This window comes from Aulonocara sp. 'chitande type north' Nkhata Bay, linkage group LG5 (assembly GCF_057382095.1).
Source record: "Aulonocara sp. 'chitande type north' Nkhata Bay isolate Kocher_YH1m ecotype deep benthic linkage group LG5, A_spYH_male_GT1.1, whole genome shotgun sequence".
Lineage (NCBI taxonomy): Eukaryota > Metazoa > Chordata > Actinopteri > Cichliformes > Cichlidae > Aulonocara > Aulonocara sp. 'chitande type north' Nkhata Bay.
The window spans coordinates 34,801,407-34,821,176 of record NC_141348.1 but is presented as its reverse complement, the minus strand read 5'-3'; the positions used below and the strand labels follow the sequence as shown (position 1 = coordinate 34,821,176).

At 38.4% G+C, this 19,770-nt stretch overlaps 1 protein-coding gene across 2 annotated transcripts; it reads right to left on the bottom strand.

Moving 5' to 3' along the window:
- Positions 1 to 5,026: 5,026 nt before the first annotated feature.
- agtrap (angiotensin II receptor-associated protein) lies at positions 5,027 to 14,345 on the bottom strand. 2 transcript variants are annotated; one of them, XR_015129150.1, is made up of 6 exons: positions 14,159 to 14,345; positions 13,239 to 13,273; positions 12,939 to 13,047; positions 10,822 to 11,017; positions 7,232 to 7,375; positions 5,834 to 5,969 (listed from the first exon to the last, which is right to left on the bottom strand). XR_015129150.1 is itself a non-coding variant. In XM_086293179.1 (5 exons), the coding sequence occupies exons 1-5, from the start codon at positions 14,183 to 14,185 to the stop codon at positions 5,845 to 5,847; spliced, it is 492 nt and encodes a 163-aa protein (XP_086149305.1). In that variant the 5' UTR covers positions 14,186 to 14,341; the 3' UTR covers positions 5,027 to 5,844. The 2 variants fall into 2 exon arrangements, 1 of the variants encoding a protein (XP_086149305.1); XM_086293179.1 differs by lacking the exon at positions 7,232 to 7,375 and having other exon boundaries at positions 5,027 to 5,969; positions 14,159 to 14,341.
- Between the last annotated feature and the right edge of the window lie 5,425 nt (positions 14,346 to 19,770).

The window sequence follows — 19,770 nt, the reverse complement described above, 5'->3', positions numbered from 1 at the left end:
CTGTGCATCTAGACTCAATTAGAGACTCGTCAGCTTGAGCTTGTCAATAAATATATATATATATTTTATCACTCACTTCCCCCATGTTGTATAATTTACCCAGGAACACAGCCAAGGGAGTCAGGTTGACCTCAGTTGCTTTCAGGGTCACATTTTTACCCTCACCCTCAGCTGAAAGCATGTCATTAAAAATATTTTTTCCTTTGTATTTACACAGAGATCGCATTTATAAATAGAAATTTATTTTAACCTGAGTTTTTGTTTGAGGAGAGAGAAAACAATAAAGACTAACAAGAGAAAGAAGGGCAAAAATAAATGAAAAATGAGTGTATGGAATACGTAAAACCGCCATAACATAAACTGTAAATTTAAGCTAACAGACTAGATTGTGTTACTAATTCTTATATTCAAATGTATCTCATTAGAGACAAAAAAATGAAACTGTAGTAATGCCATCATTTATCTCAGTCACCACAGAGAAATTATCAGATTTCCTAAATAAACAATATGGAGGAATAAAAACGTAGCTCACTTAACAACATAAATTCCCTTAAAAACCCTACAGGCCAGTTTCATTTCAGAAATATTGGACACCTAAAGATGCTGAAAATTGGTGTTGGAAGTCTGCAGTCCTGATGCCCACGCATTCATTTTTTTTCAGACCTCTCTAGGGATCATGGTTAATGCAATAACAGAGCTGACAAATTGAGTTGGTTTTATTGCATATACCACAATGGCAGTGAGTGAGCGTGTCCTTGACTCGGAGGAATCAGGTGTGAGCCCGAGGATGTGTTAAACCTGCATGCATGCAAGGCTCAGGAGAGGCAGTCCTGCAGCTCTTTATTAATCAACAGCTTGTTGAGCTCGTGGCCATTCCTCCTCCCCCACCTCCTCTGGTGCACCTTCACACTCTGTCGTCTTCATACGTTGTTTTTTTTTTTCCCCTTTCTCTTTTAAAGCCACAGCCTCTCATTCTATCTTTCACAGGTTATCTATACATTATGTCCTCAGCTAGCTGTTATCACAAGAAAAAAGAAAGGAAATTATTTTTCAAAGATCATCACGGTACCTTGTTTTTGACCGTATCCTCAAATCATTTGACCAAATGAATTAAACATCTTCCCCAGGTGTGAATAATCAACTCAACTTGAACTGCAATCGTGAGCCTACTCTGTATGCTGAGAACATATTAACTGTGCTGTTTGGTTCTTTCAGTTTTATGGCTTGCTGTTGGCTGACATCCCTCCTGGATGACCTACAATATGGCAGATAAATAATATGAGAAAAAAAATATGTCTGCTGTCTCCATGTTTATAGTTGGAGGGTTGCTCATATATGTTTGTCTCTTTTAAAACAGTGGAGTGCCAAGTTGAAAGTGGAAATGAGACACTTTGCAAACTTCACTTGTGTTTTTGTATATTCAAAACTTTTCAGCCATCACCTCAAAGGTGTCTTTTTACAACAAGGCTGAATAGGGCAGTACAGTGCGTAAGTCACAATCTCATTAATGCGATCAATCATTTATTATCCTAAATCAACCATCTAGCCAACCAAACAGTAGAGAGTAAAATTTATAGAGGGAAAAAACTCATTCCCATAGAAAAAAGCAAACATTTAATCAAAAGCATAGTGTGTCACTATAGGGCAGCACAGTGGTGCAGTGATTAGCACTGTTGCCTCACAGCAAGAAGGTCCTAAGTTGGATTCCACCACCTGGTAGGGGCCTTTCTTCCCTTGTTTGGGTTAGCTTAATTGGTAAACCTAAATTAGGTGTGAGTGTAAATGATTGTCTGTCTCTATTAGACTGGCGCCACCTGTCCAGGGCGTACCCTGCCTCACGCCCTATGTTAGGGGCCCCAGCCCCCCCGTGACCCTGACGAGGATAAGCGGAAGAGAATGGATGCGTGGATGTTAAAATATGTGGGGTTTATTCCAAGAGGTTTAAGAGTTTACTTTTTTTGACCTGTTAACCTCTTGGTATGCGCACACAGCAGCTTCTTCGTCTCAGTGCATCTTAATTGAGCTCCCTAAAAAGGTGGCAGTGCTTTAGGATCATATTTTTTTGTCTTTAAATGGTAGAGGTTGCACTTACCAGTGCAAGAAGAAACTGTTTACTGAATACATAACTAATATTGTTTGAAGCATCCTGAGCTCATGCAGTGATTTCCATTGCATACACCACTACAGAATCGTGTCTATTTTACACGACTGCTCCCTGTGGATCACAATCGTTGTGTTTTGATTTCGTCCTTGTGTGTGGAATCTGGCCAATCCTACGAGTCTTTTAATATTGCGCACCATAGATGATGAGCAAATACTTTGAATATACTGATTTGCAGTCTTTGACAAATTGGTGAACTGTCCCCATTTTTATTTCTGAAAGACTCTTTTGAAATGTTCTTTCTTTTACATGAAGTTTATATAATTTTTAAATCATTTAATTCTATTTTTATGTCAATTTTACACTGTTTTGTAAAAATTTTTTAAACTCAACAATACTATTGTGGCAGAAACTGAATTTCCCTGCTTTATAAAGAAGCCCACAAAGTACTACAATCTACAAACAGATGACAAAGCTCTCAGCTCAAGGGCTTTCAGCTCAACAGCCTGCACATTTGAGGACAATAAACCATTTAAGCTAACTACCTCATCATAATAAAAGCCCTTAGTGACAAAAACCTTGACTGCAGGTTCATAATCTGTTAACTTACTACTTTTAGAGTATATAAAATGTTTTCATTTACAACATAATTTACTGAGCCACACCTGTTTTCACCAGAGGTGTGGGTAAAAAATGCTAATGAGGTGGTTTACATTCCACGCGTGTACAACTGTGTCACTTGAATTTTTATAATTGTGCTGAGGGAGGCAGTGGAGAACGAATCCTTCACTTTCATGATTCTTTTGTGTGTATTAAACATTTGTCATTTTAACTCACTCATTGTAGCGTGAATTTGCCAAAATGTGCCAAAATTGAAAGTAGCGTGACTCTCAGAACATGCACAGTGGAGTGCAAAAATGGTTTAGTGCATGGAGGACAGGAAGATGAATGTCTTTTCTTGTCTTCTGTGACGGGGGTACAAATGAATGGTAAAGATATATGTTAGTGGAGCAGGATGAGAGGAACTAGGTATATGAGAGAAGGTAAAAGAAAAAAAATTAAATTGCAAGAAAATGGACTGTGCAAAACAAAAAATAAAAAAATAAGGTCATATAATAAGGTGATCATCACAGAATCAGTTAAACTTCCACATAATTCTTCATCAATTTCACCTGATTTTGTGCGAATGACACGTGGAGGCCACAGATCACAGATCCCTCTGATTGATGTTTTCATTTTCTTTTTTGTTAGGAGATGAAACCTGCAGCCCACTCAGGCCCACTCCTTCAGGTATTTTCATCCACACCATGTTAACTGTGTGTCTCCTGCACACTCAGAGGTGTGGAGGAGATTGACCATTAAACACAAAAGAAATACATTGCTCTAAAAGGGCAACAATCCAGCTGCTGGTCCGGTACCTGCTCCTTTATGTGGGCAGGAACAAGAGGAGCACTGCCAGAGCACAACAAAAGGCCTCTGGCAGGCTACTTGTGTGTGTTTCACACCAAACTCTCAGAATCAGAATCCACGAGGGTGGAATGAAAGCATGATGTGATGTAGTGGGACCTCTGCTCACAGCCCGGTGGTAGAGAACACCAGAACCCTCAGCTACATCCAGTTCTCCTTACAAATTAGAGGTGGTTCACAAAAAAGTCTGGAGATGCGACGGCAAAAACTATGCAACATGTGCAAGCATGACAGCAAACATATGGGAAGGTATATCCTTTGAGGGTTGCACAGACCTGAATGTGCTAACCAACCCTGACTGTTATTAGGTGCCTGGATAAAATCCTCAGTCGCACTGTTAGACCTTATCTTGGTGCACTAAGTACCACCTGGTGCAGGACAATGACTCATATGGCAAACGTGCATAGGCAGCTCCCTGAATGATGAAGGCACTGATGATATTGACTGGCCCTCATGTTCCACAGGCCTGAATCCAGACTTTATGAACTGTGATGCTGAACCTGGACTACAGTCTGTCCAGAAGCTCACTGATGCTTTGATCCAAGTCTGCAAGGAAAGCCCAAGGACACGATCCAGATGTTGCCAGGGCTGAATACAGGTACGTGGGGGCCATGCTATAGTGAAAGTAGCCTCAGCCTGTGATATGTGAGTTAAGTGTTAGTTTAATTTTTTATCTTAACTATAGAAATTCTTAGTAGCAACAGCAGTAATGTCTGTTTAAACCTAACGTAAAGGCTTGATAAATAACATAAATAGGCTATTAGATTAAACATTTGGCTTAATTAAATTATTCTTGTTAATTTATGGTAACCTGCATTTCTTGTGGTGCAAAAACAGTTTCTCAAAATACAACTTAAACTTTAGAAGTTATAACTTTACATAAGCAATACAGCAAACTGCAACTCTGCATTATTTAGTATGCTTCTTACAGGCTCTTTAGTAACTGCAAGTAAGGTGTGTCTTGTGATCTATATGTCACGCTACTATGGCATGCATAATTTCACATCTCTATACTGTGACCAGTATAGTTACCACATCTCCATTTAGTCACAGTTTATCAGGATTTCAAAAAAAACACAAAACTCCAATCTTGTAACACTTTCAAAAGTGAACCGAGTCCAAATTGTCCAAATGATGCAATCCCTGTAGCCGCTTTTCTTTACACTCATATCGCTACCATAGTCGGACAATCTGCCAACAAAAACTGAGAGTACACACTTCTTGAAAAGCTCAGTGAACGACTTGTTGCACATTTTCAGTAACCACAGTGCTGATGTGAACATTTCAAGCTTTGAACACTTTTACTGTAATAATACTTTCTCATATCTCTTGTGCCTACACAGCAGACATATTGTAACATATCAGTATGGTGTGGTCTGTAATTTACGCTAAACACTGTAAACAGGTTTTGCATACTTAAGCAATTTACTTGCAACTATTAGAATAACAAAGAAAACAATCGTTTACTTTTTTTTAATAATCATTAACTGACGATTATGTGATGCTACAAAATCAGCAGTCTCTATATTTTACATTTTGGTAGATTGGCAGCTTGATATGAAAAAAGTCTTAGTATGAAGAAACTAAATATCAGCATAAATGAATAGGGCCCATCTGCTTTGCAGTGAGTGTATTTTCATGCCAAGTTAGGAGATGAAACATTAACTACAGTTCTTGCTATGCGTTCAGTTTGGTTGAAGCAGTTCAAATTTCACATTGCTTTTGTATTTTTTTCACCCAAAGTTTAACTTCCAAGGCACAGCAATGCACATTAATTTCATTTCTCGTTAGTCAAAAACCTCCATTCTAGTCAGCAGAACTGTAATATTTAAAATAAAAAGATCAATTGAAAAATATTAATCTACTGCTTACAAAATGAGAAACGGACTCTTTGCATCCGAAAGTACCACATTTGTGGGAAATAAAAAAGGTAACAGAAAACAAAACCGCTGTAGACACAGCAGTTCGATTCAACACCTGTCTACTAAAAATAGAAGGTGAAAAGTACGGCATCACAGCATGGGAATGGGAGAACAGTTTTTCCTCTGCGTGCGTTCAGCAGGTATGTGCCAAAGTTTGAAATGAAAATGGGTGTAATTATGCCACATTTCACTCTGAAGCTCAAACTGATGACTACTTAGCATAATAAAACTTTCAGAGTTACACGCCAACTGTACAAAACAGGGACGACACAGAATCGATTATAATACTTGTCCCAAAGTGCTGGGCAGGTGTTGCTGAAAGGAAAACACTGCATTGCTCAACGGCTGCTTGGTTCAGTAAGCGCGAACTCCTGGTTTGCTGTCCGGCGTCTGGTTGAAGGGATTTCCTGAGGTAGAGGAGCCATCCTGCTGGTCAATGGACTGATAGGCATCTCGGTTTCGTGATACAGAAGGGAAACCTGCAGAGACAAGCCACAAGTCTTCAACATCAGATTTTAACCACATCTAATCATGGACCTTGGAGACTGGACTGTTGTTGATATACATATTTAAAGTACTGGCACCCAGAAAGCTCAAATCTTTTTCTTTATTGTTTTCCCTTTCTCCTTACACACAGATTCATGAAACGGTTATGCAGATTTGCTATCTTGAGTCAAGTGCCCAGCCATGTCTGTAGAAATATAAATGACAGTGCTTGAATCTGTTATTACCAGCATACATTAAAAATACACACTCCCTCTGATGAATGGTAGACTGAGAAAACAGCCACTTTTATTCAAAATCCTTCTTTGATGGAAGAAGAAATTCCTCCCATTTCCCCACTACTGTTTGATTAGTCATTTTGAGAAGAGTTTGGGCACGGGAACTTCACTGATGTGAGACTGAACATGAAAAATCTCTTGTCCTTGTCCAGCAGTCAAATAATCAAGATTATTTGAAAAGAATAAATAAATAAATTTACCAGAGGATATAGCTTCCTTGCTGTATTATAGGTGGGAACGTTTATGAAAGATTTTTATAAAGGGACTTCACATGAAGCATCTACAACAAACAGTCCTGACTCTGACATGGCCAGAATATCAACTATCCCCTTTGGCGTTTCAAAGACAGCACCTCTGCACAGTCCAGAGTCCAACTGCGGTGACAAACATGCACCTTTAACGCCAGTAAAACAAGAAATCTGGTTTCACTGCAGCTGTGTGGGAATATTGGCAATAGCCCAAAGATTGACCAAAGGATGGCATCACATAAAGCTCAACAAAGCGTGTGCATAAAACCAGGCCATACTCACTGTCTAGTATCACATCACATCATGTTGATTTTAATTAGGCTCATTTTAGAATGTGCAGCATCATGCAGCTCTGCTTTAAATACATGCAAATACAATGCAAGAGCACAAATGAGGCATCTGGGGACTAAAAACCTGAATAAACCATATAGCTGATGCAAACTTTCAGATACATATAAACTCCTAAAATACAATAAATAGTGTTTGCATAAGAGCAATCTCTACAAACAAACATAGCAATGCAGGCAGGTATGGGCTTACTGAAGGTGGGAACAGTCAAATTAAAAGACAGATTTAAAAAAAACAAAAAAAACACACAAAGAGATGGACAGCAGAACACTGACAAGATGATTGTTTAGAAATAAATACAAAAGGGGAAAAAAAATAAATCTATTTCTCTTTATCATCCTGCAGCCTGATATGGAATCTTACTTCCTGCATAGAAGGAGTTGGAAGAGGATGATTGGAGGAGAGAAACTGTAAAAAGGGAAGAGGCCAGGAATCAATAGCGGCGCCCAATAAAGGCACTGTCAGCACTGTCCGTAGTGCATCGACTGTCCACAGAGGTCTCAAAGTCTGAGAGGTCAAAAGGTTGAAGAGAAGAGAAGAGAAGAGAAGAAGAAATGATCAAATTCCAACTACAACAACAAAAATCAGCCTTTACAAAAAATAAATACTAAGGTGTGACAGTAAGGTATGCCAAAGAGCAAAGGATGACATGCAAGAAAAATAATGACATTTTAAGTTGGGAACAAATATTTAAGGAGTGCACATTAATTTAATTTAGGAGCACATTAATTTAAGGGTAATGCATGGCAGGCAGTCTGCTAAGCTGCAATTTACTTAGTTATTGCTAGCAAGGCTGTTGCACTTTACATCACGGCACAGTTCTGGTACAGTTCACACATAATGGCAGCAGACTCATTGCTCAAAATTAATGATAAGTGTTTAAAAGATGAGTCTGTCATTTCAGACGTGCTATGTTTATCTAGCAACCAACCGTCAATTTTCCAGTCGTTTGTTGTATTTAGTTTCCCTGGCTGCAGAGTTTTTACTAACTTTTCAATGTCTTGAGGTGCACTGTATGAAAATGAGACTCCTAAAAACAGTCTTAAATATGCATTTGTTGGCTAAAGCTTAAAGGTCCCTGGTAGGCGTTAGGCCTAGTATTTACTGTATGATGTGGAAACTGTTCAGACTGCTATTTGGTCTGTCTACAATAGTCTTTGCATGCACACGATTAAAAATCAAACTACACAAACGCAGAGATAAAAATTAATCTTATCTGTGTGTGTGTTTTTAAGCACTTGCTAAGTCTCTTTAGCAAATACGACCCTGGATAACACTGGCACAGTTTGAGATATGAAGTTATTCAAACCATTAATAAATGGCTTTTTCTAATGCCAATTTAAAACCTCAAAATGATTGCAGTTAGCCGTAAACATAAATAGGATACCAAACTCAAAGATGGAGCCTTTTCACTCTAAAAAAAATTGTCCACATTTTTTTGTAGCTTGTTGAGGCCAGAGGTCAGAAGTGAATGGCCAGAGTGCTTCAAGCTGATAGGAAGGCAAAAGCAACTCATTACAACCAAGGTGTGCAGAACAAAAACAACAACAATCTTTCTACAATTTAAAATCTTTATAATCTTTATAACCTCTTTCTGCTATTTGCACATTTTTTACTGTAAATTTCTAAGTTAATTTGTAAATTTTTGTAGTAACCTGTAAATTGTAAATACTGTAAAACTTTTTTCTGTCATTTAATAGTCGGGCATTGCACAGCTACAAACATTTCACCCCATGTCATACTTTGTATGGTTGTGTGTGTGTGACAAATAAAATTTGAATTTGAATTTGAAACCCTTCAAACTTGTAACATGGGCTACAGTAGCAGCAGGCACCACTCCCCTCAGCTAAGAACAGTAAAATGAGGCTACAATTTTAAACTGGACTACAGAAGACTGTAAAAAAAAAAAGGGTGCCCTGTCTAATAAGCCTCAATTCCTACTGCACGAGAGCTGCCAAGTTACCCAGCAGGATAAGTTGGAATCTCACAAACCTCAAATCATCACAAAATAGTTTCTTGAAGATTACAATGATCTCACTGTAATGCCACGAGATCTGAATCTAAGAATGAACCTTTGGGATGTGATGGAAAAGGAAATTCAGCTGACAAATCTGCAACATAGTGTGATGCAGTCGTGTCAATATGGATCAATATCTTTGAAAAATGTTTCCAGAACCGTGTTGAATCTATGCCATGAAGAATTAAGGCAGGTCTGAAGACAAAATAGGGCCAAACCCATTAAAAACAAGATGTACATAAAAAAAATGCTACCATCTATGGCTCACAAATGAGAAGGCACCTTTTCCTTTCAATTTTGCTTATGGCTTTTAATTACCTGCCAATCATTCACAGTGTAAACAAAATCACAGCTTATTACTTGCTGTTCTTTTTCAATGCTTTCATCTACCCATGTAAAGTACGTGCCTCACCTCTATGTGCTTTGACAGTCTGGATTTGCCTGTTTATAGGTGCTAAGCACTGGTTGGTTTAATGACCACAGTCACTTTGACTGACTGCAAAAGTGTGACGGCTCAAATGTGCAGTTTTTGCTTCATTGGATGTAAAACTTAAGTCTAATACACAAACTCAGAGTAATTCAACCACCATAAGAGGTCCATCAATCAAAATTCTGGGAGCCCCAAATACCTGAATCAACAGTTCACTCACACACACTTGATTGTCTGGTTCCCAGAGTGCTCAGTGCAGCGGGGAACCATATAGATGCCAACAACGCAATCAGGCAGCAATTAAAACTCACATAGTCTGAAACTGACATTAGCCGCTTTCATCAGTCATTACACACTCTAATGGATGTACCTGCTGTGTGAATGTGGCGGTAAAGTAAAACCACAGAGAGAGCACATTCATCAATATTCAATTATCTGCCAAGCATGCAGGAAATATATTTTGTCAACTGCAGTTTTGGGTCGCAATGCAAGAGAAATTTCATTACTTTACCCAGCGTGACATGAAATAACATAGTATTTTGGCCTATAATACTAATATTAATAGTAATAAAATTGCGTTACACCAACAATATGTGGTTTTATTTTTCCCATTTGTGTTGTTGTTGCTCTTATTATGGATCAATCGCTAATGAATGAGTAACATTTTCCGGGATTTAAGAGTCCAGCGGACGTCACAGCTCAGTGGGATTTCTAATGGAAAAGCTCTCAGCAGAGAGAGATAAAGTCTGCAAATCAATGACCACACACACTTGATCAAACATCCCTTCACTTGTTAGCGTGCTTATTAGATGTTTGCCTGCAAACAGAACGCTATACACCCAAAAGTCAGTGCCAACACAAAGAGTCTCTTTCTGTGTTCATCAGATTTGAGTCCATCTGTGTTTCTTTCCACATCACTCCTGTGCTATTTCTGTCCATGTGCTATCATGGCAGATCATACACTCGTAGGCCTGCATGGGCTTAATGTGTTTCTCCATGCAGTATAAACTGGTTGCCAGGATGACACACAAATGTAATAAACATTTCATTGAGAAAGGGTTTCTTTGACTGGCCGAGCTGCAGCTCAAATATTTCTCTGCATTTTAAGTCTTGTGACTGTAACTAATCAGTTTGACGGTGGAATCATCTGCCAGCGCTTTCGCTCAGCGTCCTGCCAGGTTGCTGCTCTCGGCAGGCTTTTCATGGCAAACGGCATAAAACAACACAAGGAAGACATCAAAGTGCCCTTGGACACATGCATTACTCCATACCTTAGAGCTTTGGTCATAAAGTGGTGGGTAGGCTCAGGTATTTTAGATACTTTCTCACTAGTTCTGAAATTATACTGGGAGATGTACCCTCTGTGTTGTGTATGTATTTCTGCTTTCATTACCTTTTCACAGCTTTCATGACAACAAAATGAAAAACTGAGGAACCTGAGCCAAAATCTTTTTAAATCTCGAAATGTTTTATGCTACTGTACGTGACCCATCTAGTCGTACTTACCAAAGTTGATGTTGTAATCTCCTCCTCGCTCGCGGTACATTTGGTAGACAAAGAAGCAGGAAATGGGTTTGAGCAGCAGGTTGAGGATGGTCATCCCTGCGCCGAAGCGAAACAAGTCGGTCGAGGCACCGAGAGGGTAGAATATTCCGAGATGGACGATGTCGGTCAATATTGTCAAAATCATCCCTATCAGAAACTACAGGGAGCACACAAAAGAGACATGTAAAGCGACATAATTGTAACATGGAAAATGAAGTCATTTGGTTGGTGGGTGTGATATAAAAAAAAACTAAAGTATAGCATACATGTTCTGGAAAAAGATTTTTGAGGCAAGCCATTACAAAAAGAGTAAAACAAAACAAGATCTTGTCTTATAATTTGGGACAGTCAATGTCCATATTGTTAAATGAGAAATAACTTTCCAATAAAAAAAATAATTAAATATGAGTTAAACATGCTATTAGTTAAACACTTGAAAATAAGTGAATTCACTTAAGGCACCTGAGAAAAATGCTGCCAGGACTTAACCATACTGGAAAAGATATACAGTGGGCTATATTACCTGCAGCTGATTGGGCGGGTGATTGATCCAATTTAAAATACCACTCAGTGCTAAGAAATCCTGCTTATCCATTAGTTGTGCACCAGTGTTTTTTCTTGATAGATCTTGGACATGAGTGAATATGACATTGGACTTTAATGTACACAAGGTAAAAGGCTCCCCTGTGGTTACATCCCAGCGTCTATAAGTCTAAATTAAGTTCAGTACAGTGACAGAGTCCAGTACTGTCAAACTCTCGTTTTGGTTACTGTCAAAGAATAACACAGTAGATAGCTATTTTGTTCAAGATTCATCCCTTCATTTCAAACACTCAAAGCCTGGACAAAGGTGGACTTTAAGTATAGTTTTGTTAAATCCATCAGTTAAAGTTAGTCATAGTGGGTTAGAGTCATCCACAAAGCTACATAGCCCCCTGAGATTAATATAATTTCCCATCAATTGCAGTAAAGAGTTTGTTTTAGTTAAATAAAATAAGTAACCACATCATTCAAACAGAAACTGAAAGAATCCGTCCATTACAAGGACATGAAGATTTAGAGTGTAACAAATATTTTGCATCAGCATAAAACTATTTATGCAGTGAACACACAACTAAAATGTAGCAACCTCTGGGGCTGAAAAATGAAATAAGAGCTGAAGCTGAAGCACCAAAAGCTGCAGCCCCTGAGGTTGGCTTCACGGGCCAATCAGGTCCCATGCTAAAATGTCCAACGTTACAGCAGAAATGCATAAAGCATTTTGACATCTGGTGTTGTTTAGTGTTCAATCATACAAAAACACACTTGAGTAATTTTAAGCCTGTTTTGATGCAAGTCAGAATAAGCATCCCATTTAATATTACAACACTTTATGAAGGTACCCTGCTAACCAAACTAGCTAGCAATAGATGGCAACTCCTCCTCACTGCCTGCTCATGTTAATATGGTCAGATTTGACTTGAAAAAAAAAATGAACACAGCCAAAGCCAGAATGTGAAACTCGATCCAAAACTAAAGCCATGAAAAACCACATACCATTGTGGCCATCTTCTATATACAGTCTATGAGAAGGGCTCAGTACTTTTGTTGACCCACAGTCAGGATGAGGCGCTTAATAGTTTCCTCTGACAGACAGAAGAGCCAACTGCACAAGTTTTCCTTCTATCTGATAACGGCTCTCATTAAAAGCTGTTCTTGCTTCAGAACACAATCAAAAAACAATTCTGAAGTCACACTTTTGTTTAGTTTTTTTTCCCCTTAGTCAGCTGATGTCACTAATGTACAATGGAAACACCAGTCACGGGTTCAGAGTTACGGTATGATAAGGGTTGACAATTCTGAAACTTCAAACATTTAAATTACATTTGCTTAAGGAGCCATTTTAAACTGTCTGAGGGCCTCAGCTACTGTACTGTGGTAAATTAAGGGCTCTTTTTCAAAGGGATGCTCACAGAATGCCCTAGATTCCACAGACAAATAGGTTAGCACAGATATGCAGCACTGCACCTAAAGTTGGACTACTTAATGTGTCACATGATGCTATAAGAGCGTATGAAGAAATGAAGGCAGAGACTCACCATGATCACTGCATCTATTGAGTCCCTCTGTGCAATCGCCCACACTCCAACTGCTAAAACGCTAAAGTTCGCCCATGTGAAGGCCACCGACAGCCACACCATACTCCCCCTGAAGGAAACACACAATTCATACGAGACAGATTCTTACACACCCCAGGAGAGTTACGTGCGATTTCACAGAGGATGAGACATGTAGGTGAAGGAGTTGACCTGAATCAGGAGTATAAGCATGTGTCTGTGTGCCAAAAGAGGAGAGAAATTCCTCAGGTTTGTGGAAAAAAAGCCTGTGCTCATACTCACCACACTGTAAGCAGCCAGTGCACCAGTACGATGGCCTGGAATAGAGAAGGACAAAAATGTGTTTACACTGAACTGAGACCCAGAACAACCAGTGTATAGCTAAGAATGATGAAACTCTATCACTCAAACACAAGTTAAAAACTTCAAATAATAACTGCGTGCAGCTAATCTGCAGCAATGATTTATCTTTTTATTTAGGTCTCTAAGAGGACCGAAGACATCTTTTTTAACCTCGCCAAATTGCATTTTTTATACATATGATTTCCTTCAATTCTGTGAAACAAAGTAAAATTAACTCATTTCAAAAAACTTTAAGAGATAAATGAACGAATGACTGAACACACTAAATGAATATAAAAATGCACCATCGTGCAGAAACTGTTAGTGTCCTCCAAGCTTACTTTTAACATCACAGGTTTTATAATCCTTGAAAGAGCTGTCCAAAATTACATTTGACCCATTTTAGTCTTTGGACAGAGCACAAGGACACTTTTGTCCCTGTTCAGTTTCACGGTTAATCAAAGGCATCAGTTCATCAGTTAATGTTCATCACAGAATATAGTTTGTCTCTACTATTTTTTGATACCTTAGTTCCCCCCAAATTCACTGCATATGAGTGTTTAAAGTGTTTGTGAAAATAAATATGTTTATATGTTTAAATAATGACCTCTGTCAAAGGACCTGCTGCCACTCAAAATTGTCCTTCAGGGACCGTATCCCCTGAACATTACCTTAAACACTTCTTACTTAATAGCAAAAAGTAGAGCAGCAGTTTACTGTGATCTGAGTCACAAGCAGAGGAAGGTCGTTGCCACACAGAGGAATTACCACCGAGGAACAGAGCTGACATTTCATTGAAAACCAGCTTTTGTTTGAGCGTACAAGCCGAGGCAATCAGAAACGCAGAAAGTAAACCTCACCTTTAGATTTATGGCAGGGATTTCCATAATTGTCTGTTTGGACAAAGCAGCTCCTCCTTGATCCGATTCGGCGTTTCAACTTGTTAAAGAGCTACATGAAAAAGTACCGCAGTTTCTCTTCTTACACAAACTTCTGTCCAAACCCCTCCTCCCGTCGGCTCAGCCTTGCAAACACAAGCCATGTGACAGCAACCTGACTCGTTCCCATGTGACTCCTGCCCCTCTCACCCCCTCCCCCCCTCCCCCCAACCCCTGGGGTGCGGTTCAATTGGCAAATTTGCTTAGGAAGGTTACTAACTAACTGAAGAGACCCGGAAATATGTGTGCGGCAGTCAGCCGCTTCCGTGCTTCTTGTATTACTTCCTTAAGCAGAACTTTAATTTAATGATTTAATAATAACTGGACGCAAGGAATTATATATATATATATATATATATATATATATATATATATATATATATATATATATATATATATATATAATTGAAATGATATTTCACTCTTGTTTTTAGTTTATATTCCCCGCATGGTAAATTAATATTATTGAACTTTTCTTTGTGAGTTCCTGCCACACAAACACATGAGATTTCAATTAAAGGTCCAGAATGTATTTAGTACATCTTAGTAGAGTAGCTCAAATAAGTCAAAAGATATCAACCAAAAACTATTCTATTACACATTCTCAGGAGGATATAACTGTACCCGGATTCTCAGCACAGCCCGGTTCAATTTTCCTAAGTGGCCTTTCTAAAAGTATATTAACATAAAAAAAATTCTGTGAAGTTTTCAGTGCTGACAGAAAAAAAAAATACAAGATTAATATAAAAAAATATTATATTATATAAAAAATAGTAACATTTTATTTAAGAGTTATTATTATACTGTCAACTAAATATAAAGTGTGGTGATGGAGGTTGACTACCCAAGCACCCTGGGCTCCAAAAACTAGTGAAGCTCTCTGATGCCTCTTTCATCCCTTACAAATGAGGCAAAGTGGCTTAGTCCACCCACTCTTGCAGATGCATTCACAGCACAGCTAATTTATTGTATTTTAGTAACTGCTAATCCACATCCCGAATCATGTCTCTACCCAAGTAAGGATAGAAAAAGGAAAAATATTAAAGAAATGCTTGGAGAACAAAGGTCAATGGAGGACAGCTAACAAGTTAAAATGGTTTAGCTATCAGTGGTTGCTAAAGACAGAGAGCCATTGTCAGATGTGACACACTATTAAGTTTACTCAGCACGACTAAACAGCATGAAATTTCAGAAACAGCCAGAGAGAGTGAACCAGCAGCCTCTCCAAAGAGGAACTCAGTAAGTTTATTTCAGTCACTTGTATTTAAAGCAGTTTCAACAGAACATCAACAATGCCAACGTCAAGCAGCATTAAGCTTTATTGTAGGTTGGACCAGCTGTGTCGTAATCAATGCACATTTTGAGGAAGCCTGTGTGTTTACAGCTCATGAACTAGAATACCACAATGACACTGCTTATTAAAAAAATGAGTTTGGTAGTCACGTATATGTTGATAGATGTTTATTATTGTTTGCTACTTCTAATGAGACACTGTCAGGCAGCACACCAACATATCAGCATACACTCTTGCAAACCTTGTCATGCATTATTTAATCATCCTGTATCCACAAGACCATTAGACTGTCATAGATGTTTTGTGTTTGATAACATCAACGGAGCACTAACAGACAGTAGTGTGAAAATGACTTTAAAAGGAAGTTGGGACTGAAGGAGTACTTTGAGCATTTGAACCACTTGCAGCAGATGATGTCTGTTGTTTAAATAGATACTGGTGCAATACATGCCCCCCCCCCCCCCAAAAAAAAACCAACAACAAAAAAAAAACAAAAAAACAACAACAACAACCTATAGCCACCTTCACTGAGTTCTCAGTAAACATTTTCCTGATGATGATTGAGTCTTAATGAAAACAACATGTGGACTCAATTCACAAGCATTTTCTTATTGCTAATTCAGATTTCAAAGTAGGCTATAACTTTATTTAGTTCAGACATTTAGTGAAGTCCAATTAAGTCACAGTCTGGTCAAAAGATCTTGCAGGTGCATTCCTGTAAACCTTACACAGCTGGTGTGGAAAAATCTTTTCTTGTTTTTCAGTCCATAAGTATAGTTTTTAACAAAAACATATGCAATAGCCATAATCATATATCACCACAGAAACACTTACTGCATATAAAATATATGTAAGCAGTCTCGTCTGACATCACACAGCTCAAGTGGATGAAAGCCAGGAGGTGCAGATGCTGTGACAGGCTGGCAACCTGGATTTACCCTGCCTCTTGGCCTCTGCCAGCTGTGATAGGCTCCACCCACCATGACGGAAGAGAATGAGTGGAGGGAGGTGCAGCTGAAAGCTGTAGAAATCATTCAAAACTGTGCTTGTCTGATTATTATATTATTTCAAAGGGTGAGCGCTGCTTGCCCTTTGGTTCTTAATATTCTAAATGACCAGAATCATGAAGTATGTATCACTCGTTCCTTATGTGACTGCCATTTGCCTTCCTCACCGATGCCTGTGTGACATTATGTCCCTGGACTTTAGCACATTTAACCTTTAGCTCGCTGTAAGTCACTGTGGATGAGAGCAGCTGCCGAACTTTTAAAATGTTAATATGAGATTCACTCTCTGTGATTTCTGTTCTGCAGTCTGACTCAGTCTTTGGCACTTCTGTGCCCTTTTCACTGAAGACAGATTCACAGCCCAGTGTTGGCATATGGCCTCTGCACTATCCAGCATTAACCCTGACCCCACATGTGACCTCTGACCCCACACGTGACCTCTGACCCCAGTGGCAGCACACAAATTAATTTTTCTCTTTGACTGAAAGATAAATTTTTTAAAATCCACCATAATTAAATTTAGCAGCCTTGCTGTCCTGAATGTGCTCGTGTATACATGTGTGTGAAAATGAGACTGCAGTGGGACAAACACACGAATGTTACATTTTGTAGTGTAACGTCAGAACTTTATCCAGCACAGATAAAGCACTCATACAAAAAACTAATATTTGAACTGAGCACATATAATTTCTTTGATGTTTTGACACGTGGTGGCAGATTTCGGACTAGCTCCCATGTGACGTCTTTTCATTTCTTGCTCATCTATGTGCTTTAAGAAGTAACCTGATTTTGAAAAGTTCCCTTGAAATAGACACCATGGGGGTTAATTAATTCAAGAAAGGTAAACATGCATTTGTTGTAGCTGCAGCTCTACAGGGATGTGGCTGTGTGTAATCTATCTTTTCTCTGGCTGTTGGCCAGGTTTCAACAGGGCACTCTACCAGAGCACTCTGACATAGGTAAATATAAAGAATACATGACTGTTGCTTTTATTTTGTGTCTGTAAATCAGGATAGCACAATCGCAGTTCAACTGAGATGGTGCTTAGGAAAGAAAAATCTGTGTTACTTTCTTCATCTAATGAAATATTGATGTGGCTAGATTTGCAGAGGCTTTGTGTGATCTGAACTACGCTGAATGTAATTTCTTGCACTTGCTCTAATGTGTCGTAAGCTTTGTGTTAAAGCATTCTGAGACTTAAGTGTAGATGGCAGATTATCTTATTACATGAAGATAGACGGTGCTTCTTTGGTGCCTCAAAAATCTCCATATTAAGGAAAATGCTCTCTTTGAAACAGGCTTACATTACAAAGTGTATCGATCAAAGTGAGCCATTTAGGCTTCATCTTCATAAAGATTTTATCTTTTTTCCTTAAAACTGTGATATAAAATAATGAAAGAAAGGGACTAGCTAACTACCTTCTGGCCCAGTGGTGGAAGGGGATTAATTACATATTCTGTGCAACCCTGTTTCCAAGAAAGTTTAAAATATAAATAGAAGAAGGGGGGATTTAAAAAACAAAAAACAAACAAAACCAAAGCCAAACATATGCTTAATTTGACTTTGATGCCAGAAACACTTAAGCGTGATTCCTACTGCGCGTTGCATCACCTCTCCATTTAACAGCACGCTCTAAGTGTTTCAGAACTGTGGGCATTACTTGCTGTGGTTTCTAAAGCTTTCTGGATACTGGATTTCAGCTGCTTCAGGGCAAAACTCAACATCACAGCCATTGGTTTTCAGCCTTGTCCCTTGCATGCAAAGATTTATCCCAGTTTAATGATACTGAGCACTGAAGATGATGAAGATTTCACATTCTTTTTGTGTTTCTACACTGAGAAATGTTATCCTTAAACTATTAAATGACTTGCCTCTTCCACAGAATGATGAACCACCCTCCAGTACTCCCCACCATCCTTTGTTCCAAAAGCCTATTTATAATAGAATATAAGGACACATTGTTTCAGTTTCTAAATTCAAAACTGACTCGAATTATTATTTCATGGTTGGTACAGTGTTTGGCCTATTCCTCTTGAAACTGCAGCGTCGCAGCCTCATGTGGCTCTTTTACCCATTTCCAGTGATTCCCTGTGACCCTGAGCCAAAAACAAACAACCCAACCAACTTTGAATATTTGCATCACAGCCTGTGTGTGTTACGTTGACCATTATCGTGTTAATTTTGCATACATGCAAAGATAACAATGGCTCGTGCTATTCCCCCTACCTATGGATTTCACATCCAAAAGAAATCTTTAGAAAAAACACAGAATTTAACAATGCAAGGATAAACCTTCACCACCAACCCTGCTAGCTTAGCAGTGGCAGTGAAACTGGCATGTTTTATAATTATTTTTACAATTGTAAATGGCTTTGGCTGCTGCATGTTCTACTTATTATAAAAGTAGGTGTTAATTTGACTGATTTGCATAAACCCAGTAGGTGTCAAGATAAACCTAAAGCACAGATTTTCCTAAAGCATAAGCAAAGTAAATGATTTTGTTCTGTTCTAATTTAATTTAAAAAAAAAAAAAGGAAAATATGATGTTATTATCACATAAATACCATATTTTAAGTGCCAAAAATCCATAGATTCCCGGCGGTAGAGTAATCACATGCAGTAGTTTTCATTATCTTTACCTGTGAACATGTTTTTCAATAATTGCTTTTAGAAATTATTTAAAATGGGACATTTTTTGTCAAAGTTAGTATGTGTTAATCTCAAGAGTCAGTATAGCTCTCTTTAGCAGACGTATATTTTTGCAGTCATTATTCTTAATTTTTAATAATCCTTCTTTATGGACTTCATGAACTTTCTTTTTGTTTTCTGCTAGTGTGTTTAAATTATTAATCCTGTCCAGGTGAAGTCCAGCTTTCCTAAAGATAACCTCTTATGTTCAATTAAATAATCTTTGGTAAGATAAAGAATTATTTGTTGAATCAGTGACTGCAAGTTGCCTCATGTCTGAGGCAGCAAAGCAACCCCAAGCCATAACATTTCCAGCACCGTGCCTAAGTTAGAAGAAGCTTCTGCTCCTGATCAGTTATCTTTGAACACATTATTCCAATAGGTCTTGTCTTTCTGTATAAATGGACACTGGCCAATTACAGTTTTGTTCCAATTCTATTTTTAGACTGCAAATGCGTGTCTCTCAGATTGTAGACTGATACTCTTTGATACAGATGGTTGCGAGAGTTATCTGCAGATCCCGTGATTACATTTTCAGGTACTT